The sequence below is a fragment of the Hevea brasiliensis genome, chromosome 2 (assembly GCF_030052815.1).
Source record: "Hevea brasiliensis isolate MT/VB/25A 57/8 chromosome 2, ASM3005281v1, whole genome shotgun sequence".
In the NCBI taxonomy this organism is placed as follows: Eukaryota; Viridiplantae; Streptophyta; class Magnoliopsida; order Malpighiales; family Euphorbiaceae; genus Hevea; species Hevea brasiliensis.
In genome coordinates, this window is record NC_079494.1 from 105,442,615 (window position 1) to 105,449,983 (window position 7,369).

Sequence of the window (7,369 nt, forward strand, 5' to 3'; positions counted from 1 at the left end):
GCTTCTTTCTGCTTCTTTTTCTTGAGCTTTTAACATTCAATATGTGATGTCTTGCTTTTCCTGTTTCTTTTGATTAATTTGCTTATAAAATAACAATACATTTTCTTGGCAGTTAAGGCTGCACATGCATTGAGATTTTTTTTTCCTCTTTATTTCACCTAAAAAATAAGGATGGTCAGTTTCTGTCTCAAGATAATTTAGATTGGTCATATCTGACAGCCACCTGAAAATCACGTGTGTGTGCTCTTTCTTTCTTTGTTCGTTTCTTCCTCTCTCTCATTTGAAATGAAAGGTATTACAATTGTATTGACCCGAAAATTCAAGGAAACCCCTTCATGTGAAAGCGAAACCATCTAAAATGTAAAAGAAAAAAAAAAAAATGGAAGTCTCGGGTATTCAAGAACATGCATTTGTATATATATATATATACAGAGAAAGCGAGGGATATAGCCAACCCAAGAGAACCTATCTGGCTATCTGCAAAGGTTGCTTTCAGTATTGTCATTGTCTTATCTTCTTGCTCATTTTCTCAAGCAAAGCAACCCAAGCCAAGAGCTCACATTAAATTCTTCAAAACCAAAAGTTAAGCAGCTTATTATCGAACCATTTTGATTCTTTAATTGCATGCACTAATTATACGTACCAAAAATGAAGTTTGGGAAAGAGTTTGGGGCACAAATGGTTCCAGAATGGCAAGAAGCATACATGGACTATGATTTCCTCAAAACTCTTCTGAAAGAGATCCAAAGGTTCAAGCTAAGAAACAGGCCACCGGCCACCCCAGGTGGTGGTCTAAAGAGAAAGTTGACCATGTATAGGGCTTTCAGTGGCCTAACACAGAGAAACAACCACAGTCCCAAGATCCCTTCTTCTTTTCCTGACATTGAAAGCCAATCAATTTTGGTGAATTCTGTCAACCGCGATGGCTCTCAAAGCTATGAGACTACTTTCCTTATGTCTTCGGATGAAGGAGGAGAGTATGAGCTGGTGTATTTTAGAAGACTTGATGATGAGTTCAATAAGGTGAACAAGTTTTATAAGGCTAAAGTTGAAGAGGTAATGAAGGAGGCTACCATGTTAAATACTCAAATGGACGCATTGATTGCTTTTAGGATCAAAGTGGAGAATCCTATTGGCTGGTCTGATAGGTCCGCTGATATGACTCGCCTTGCTTCTGATGTTGCAGCTTCTGCTGCTACACTGGCAGCTTCCACTCCATCCGGAGCTAGAGCAAGCAGTAAGTATCCTCTAATCTAAGGCTTGCTCAAGAAATTAATTTTTTTTTCGCATAAATAATTAATTATACTTTATCTTCATTTGCAGGAGGAGTTCATATAATGGATTCGATTGAAGAAGGTCCAAGCCTGCATGATGATGAACAATCCGATAAATCAATAAATGATAGAGAGGAGGGGAACGGTGGCAATGGCATTAGGAAGGTACAAGCAGTAGAGAAGCCACAGAACATTAGAGGCGCTAGACCAGCTCCACTGGAGATACTAAACCATGTGAAAATGAACAACACACTTGAGACTCCTCGCTCCACCATTAAAGGGTTCCTCAAAGTTCCCCAGAAGACAGAACTGAAATTCACAAGGGAAAATCTGAGGAGAGTTGAGGAACAACTCAAGCGTGCTTTCGTTGAGTTTTACCAAAAGCTTCGGCTCCTTAAGAGTTACAGCTTCTTGAATACATTAGCATTTTCGAAAATCATGAAGAAGTATGATAAGGTATATACGTATATACTACAACCCAGATTCATCTTCTAATTATTTTACTTATATGAGTTTAATCCCACCATTTTTTTTGCGTCATCAATTCCTACAGATTACTTCAAGAGATGCATCAAAAGCTTACATGAAAATGGTGGACAACTCCTACCTTGGCAGTTCTGATGAGGTGAGTTTTCTTTATCTATTTTCAATATAGGAATCCCTCCCTTAATGCCTTATTTAACTAATTAATTATGATTTTACGCACACATATATCATAGGTAACCAAAGTCATGGAAAGGGTTGAAGCTACATTCATTAAGCATTTCTCAAACTCAAATCGGAGCAAGGGAATGAGCATCTTAAGACCAAAAGCGAAAAGAGAAAGACACAGGACAACATTTTATATGGGTAAAATTTCTGTTGATATAGCAACTCCTTTGCTTAATTACATGTAAATTTCAGATATCTCTTTGGTGTTGTATTAATCCCTTTTTATTGGAAAATTTTCAGGTTTTTTCTCTGGCTGCACAGCAGCTCTTATAATAGCTCTTATTTTGATCATACGTGCCCGCAATATCATGGATGAGCCAGGGAGAGAAACATACATGAAAACCTTGTTTCCCCTTTACAGGTAAACCGAGTAATTTAGTTTCTACTTCCCAAAACTCAAATCAATGGAGCTGATCTGATCATGCTTGGTTATGATCCATGTCTTTGACAAGCTATATATCCTTAATCTCGCAGCTTTTTTGGGTTCATTGTCCTGCATTTGATAATGTATGCTACCAATATATTCTTCTGGAGGAGATACCGAGTGAATTATTCCTTCATATTTGGTTTCAAACAAGGAACAGAAATGGGCTATCGACAAGTTTTCCTTGTTGGTTTCGGTATTGCAGTACTAGCACTGATCTGTGTGCTCTCAAACCTCGACATGGAGATGGACCCTAAAACAAAAGATTATGAGCAATTTACTGAACTTCTCCCTCTGATCCTGGTTATAGTAAGAATCTTCTACCATACTCTTCTGCTCCATCCAACTTCCAAATTTCGGCATGAAAACTCATAATTTTTTTCCCTTTCTCTGCAGCTTCTCCTTGTTCTGCTGTTCTTGCCATTCAATGTCCTATACCGTTCAGCTCGCTTCTTCTTACTCATATGTCTCTTTCACTGTATTGCAGCTCCTCTCTATAAGGTAAAAACATTGGGGCAGAATAGCAAGAAGGAGTTAAAATGTGTAAATTAAATTGTTGGGTTTTTAATTGTCTTGTAAATTTCTTCTTCTGCTTCAGGTTGTACTCCCTGATTTTTTCTTGGCAGATCAACTGACCAGCCAGGTTAGTTAATGACCAATGCTATATTTCAGTCACAAAACCCCAACCCCACAACCCCCCCTCTCTTCCTTTTTTTTTTTTTTTGCAATAATATGAGAATAAAGAGTTTCAATCAATGTACTGATATAGGTGCAAGCTATCAGAAGTCTGGAGTTCTATGTCTGCTATTATGGTTGGGGAGACTACAAACAGAGAGAAAACACTTGCAAAACAAGTGGTGTATACAACACCTTCTATTTCATCGTTGCTGTGATTCCTTACTGGTCTCGTCTTCTTCAGGTTACATATATAACCATTGAAAAGATTTTAACTTAGTATTAAATTTCCTTGAAATTATTAGCTATTTGACTAACATATTGTTCTGTTCTCTATTTGTATCAGTGCCTTCGGCGTCTGTTTGAAGAGAAAGATCCAATGCAAGGATACAATGGATTGAAGTATTTTGTGACAATAGTAGCTGTTTCCCTGAGGACAGCTTACAGTCTTAACAAAGGGATTGCTTGGAAAGTGATTGCTTGGATTTTCTCAGTCACAGCAGCAATCGCAGGTACATACTGGGATCTGGTTATTGATTGGGGGCTTCTTCAGCGCCATTCCAAGAACCGTTGGCTGAGAGACAAACTCCTTGTCCCTAACAAAATTATATACTATGTAGCCATGGTTAGTAGAAAGGAATATAAAGATATAGCTGCTTCAGATTCGTTTCTTTATATATCCTCTCATAAATTTTCAAAAAATTATAACAAAATTGATATCTTCTGCAGGTTTTGAATGTCTTGCTGAGATTCGCTTGGTTACAGACTGTCTTGAATTTCACGTTCTTTTCCTTGCATAAAGAGACTTCAATTGCCATTGTTGCTAGCCTCGAGATCATTCGCCGTGGCATATGGAATTTCTTCAGGTAAATACACGCAACCTGAAGAAAACATCAGAACTTTGAAATATTTTAACAATGCAAAAATTTGGCAAAATCTCATAATCTAAAACACTATTGTTTCAACGTTGATCAGGTTGGAGAATGAGCATCTGAACAATGTAGGAAAATATCGTGCATTCAAGTCAGTACCACTACCTTTCAACTATGACGAGGATGATGACAAAGATGAATAGCTATCCTTTCGTCAACATTGGATAAAACCGGAGAATATAACACAGAAAACTAAGAAAAGTCGTACAGAAAACTCTTTTGACGGGTGAAAAAGTAAAGGAAAATAACCAAACCAGGTTCATTTTTGACAATCGACAGAAACAAAAGAGAAAAAACAAGAACAATGTTCATTGAACCCAATTTTCAGAATGATTTGTATTCTTTATTTTCTATGTATAGCCGCTATTATTTTGATTTTTGGCTTCTACGTGATTCATTTGATTATTGGTTTCTATGCTTTTCATTAAGTCTTCAATAAAATAATAATTGCGTTTGGACAATTCTATATTTAATCATTATTACGTGACCATGAAGCAGATTAGCAGAAACAGTCAAAAGAAAAAAAAAATCTTTAAATCATGATGTAAATGATCAAACATTCAAACCTGAATTTTTCCGTCTCTAGTCACTAGGATAAACCCATCAATACTTTTTCCCTTTCGTATTTTCCCATCGCTTGGTCTCATTTTCTTGGCAATCAAGCAATTACAAGGTTAATTTGCAACAGTGCCTAAAGTGTCTCTTGACGAGTGAATTTAAGAGTAAACAAACTAAAAAGTCGAGGATCCTATGATTCAATTGTTAGATTATTTATTTGTATTAGCATGTGGATTAGTAATAATCAATTGTTAGGCTCATTGACAGATTAAATAATGATATCAAATAATAAGTTTAGTAACGGACAATATCTAAACGGATTGAATCATGTGATTAGGTAACCCTGTAATTAGTCAGACTGTCCATAAGCCCACTAAGGAAGAGATCCCAACTCTCAGTCTTCTATATATATATATATATATATATATATATATATATATATATATATATATATATATATAAAGTCGAGGATCCTATGATTCAATTGTTGGATTATTTATTTGTATTAGTATGTGGATTAGCAATAATCAATTGTTAGGCTTATTGACAGATTAAATAATGATATTAAATAATAAGCTTAGTAACGGGTAATATCTAAACGGATTGGATCATGTGATTAGGTAATCATGTAATGGGTCAGACTATCCATAAGCCCCACTAAGAAAGAGATCTCAACTCTCAATCTTATATATATATATATATATATATATATATATATTCTGACAACTCTATTTAATATTAGATAGAATTCAGATAGAATTTGAACGTGTAGATATTGGGAGTTGTGAATCTACCATTTCGCTTCATTTTCTCTATTCTTGATTGTTCGTAGAAAATTATGAATACAAGCGTATTTTCGGGTACACATATTCTCTAATCATATAATTTATAACGAATTAATTGTTTAACAATTAATATCAGAGCCTGGTTAGGGATTACAATTTTTTTTTTCTTAAACTTCGTTATTGCGTGTTTGAATATTAGTCTCGACAAACATATATTGAATTTGATTTCATGGTTTGATAAACAGTTGTTTTTATGTTAAATGCTTAAAAAAAATGGTGATGTGTGTTTGTGTGTTTTTTTTTTTTTTATGACCCAATTTTATGGATAGATATTGTTGTTTTCTTTTTTTTTTTTATTGAATTTCAAAATCCATATGGCTATATGTTGGTTTTCGAGACAGTACATAATATATTTATATAGTGATTATGATTGAATGTGATTGAATTTCGTAGCCCATATGAAACCTGCATACTGTTACATATGAGTAATCTAACAAAAGCAAAGAGCATAAAACATTTACAGTTCTGTTTGGGTATATGTTTATTAATTATGATAATATTATGTGTTTATTAATAGTTGTTGGTTTTGTTGAACTAATTATGTTCACGCATATTGAAAATATATTCATGAGCAGTAACATTATTACTGTGTTCATAATATGGTGTCCATGAAAATTCTTATTATGATAAACACTTTTGTGATTATGAGCTCACCTATCGTGGGACTAGTCATAAAATTGTTTTGTTAATTTGGTTTAAAAAAAAAAATTTATTCCATGGATTTCAAGAGTTATTTGGATTATATTAATAATGGATATACCAATCAGTATAACACTATTAATATAATATGTTATTGTTAGTTGTAATGTTATTTGTTGATTGTCTTTAATATTAATACATTATCGGTATAAAAGTGTTAAAGATGTTGGTTTATAATTTTTTTTATTAGTTTAATGAGTTTTCTTTATTTTATTATAATCCGGGACCCTTAGGCGGGATTATAATAAATAACAGTTTTGTACATAATTGTTTTCTTAGCAGGATCTGAAATGAAACTTTAGTTTTATGATTATGTTATATACATAATTCACGTTTTCTCTGCTGTTTATTTTCAGCTACTATTTCTATGCAATTATCTGTTGTGAAAACTCTGAATGACTCCAATTTTTATGATTGGAAAGAGTCTCTGAGTATGTACCTAGCAATAGCCCAACTGGATTTAGCTTGAAGGGTTGATGCACTTGCTGAACTTACTAATGAATCCACTGCTGTTGAAAAGACTTATCATGAAAAGTGACAAAATTCTAATAGGGTTTGCTTAATGGTGATGAAGTATACCATAGATAAGTCTATAAGACAGGGTATTCCTGATAAGGAGACTGCTAAGAAATTTCAACAGGTTGTTGCTAAAAAGTTTAAAAAGTTTGACAAGGCTCAAAAGAGTCATTATCTTTCTTTGCTAGAGTGCACCCAGTATGATGGTGTCAGTGGTGTACGGGAACACATCATGACACTTATAAGTTATTTCAACAGCTCAAGTCTTTTGATCTTGATTTGGGAGAGAGTTTTCTGGTTTGCATTATTGAATCTCTTCCACCTCAAATCAAGATTCTCAAGACTTCTTACAACTCCCAACAAGAGGAGTGGACAGTTGATCAATTGATAGCCATTGTGTGGCAAGAAGAGGGTAGGTATAGATTATACAGAAACATTTTCCCTAGTGTCCACTAAAGGTGCCTTTCGTGTGGTTATGGCTTTAGTTGCTCATTATGACTTAGAACTCCACCAGATAGATGTTAAAATAGCTTTCTTAAACGGAGACTTGTATGAAGATGTGTATATGGTTCAACCTAATGGTTTCATAGAAACCGGTAAAGAACACTTAGTGTGCAAGTTGAAAAGATCCATCTATGAGTTGACACAGGCTTCTAGACAATGGTATCTGAAGTTTGATCAAGTTTTGACTTCTCTTGATTTTGAGGAGAATGCTTCAGATCAATGCAGATTTTA

The 7,369-nt window shown here is 34.3% G+C and overlaps 1 protein-coding gene across 1 annotated transcript; it reads left to right on the plus strand.

Moving 5' to 3' along the window:
- The first annotated feature begins 439 nt into the window (after positions 1 to 439).
- Positions 440 to 4,391, plus strand: LOC110673213 (phosphate transporter PHO1 homolog 3). Its single transcript, XM_021836271.2, has 12 exons — positions 440 to 1,237; positions 1,324 to 1,730; positions 1,828 to 1,899; positions 1,994 to 2,123; positions 2,226 to 2,346; positions 2,460 to 2,718; positions 2,806 to 2,910; positions 3,008 to 3,052; positions 3,179 to 3,328; positions 3,431 to 3,709; positions 3,814 to 3,950; positions 4,060 to 4,391. Exons 1-12 carry the CDS (start codon positions 649 to 651, stop codon positions 4,157 to 4,159), a joined length of 2,394 nt encoding a protein of 797 aa, XP_021691963.2. The 5' UTR covers positions 440 to 648; the 3' UTR covers positions 4,160 to 4,391.
- The last annotated feature ends 2,978 nt before the right edge of the window (positions 4,392 to 7,369 follow it).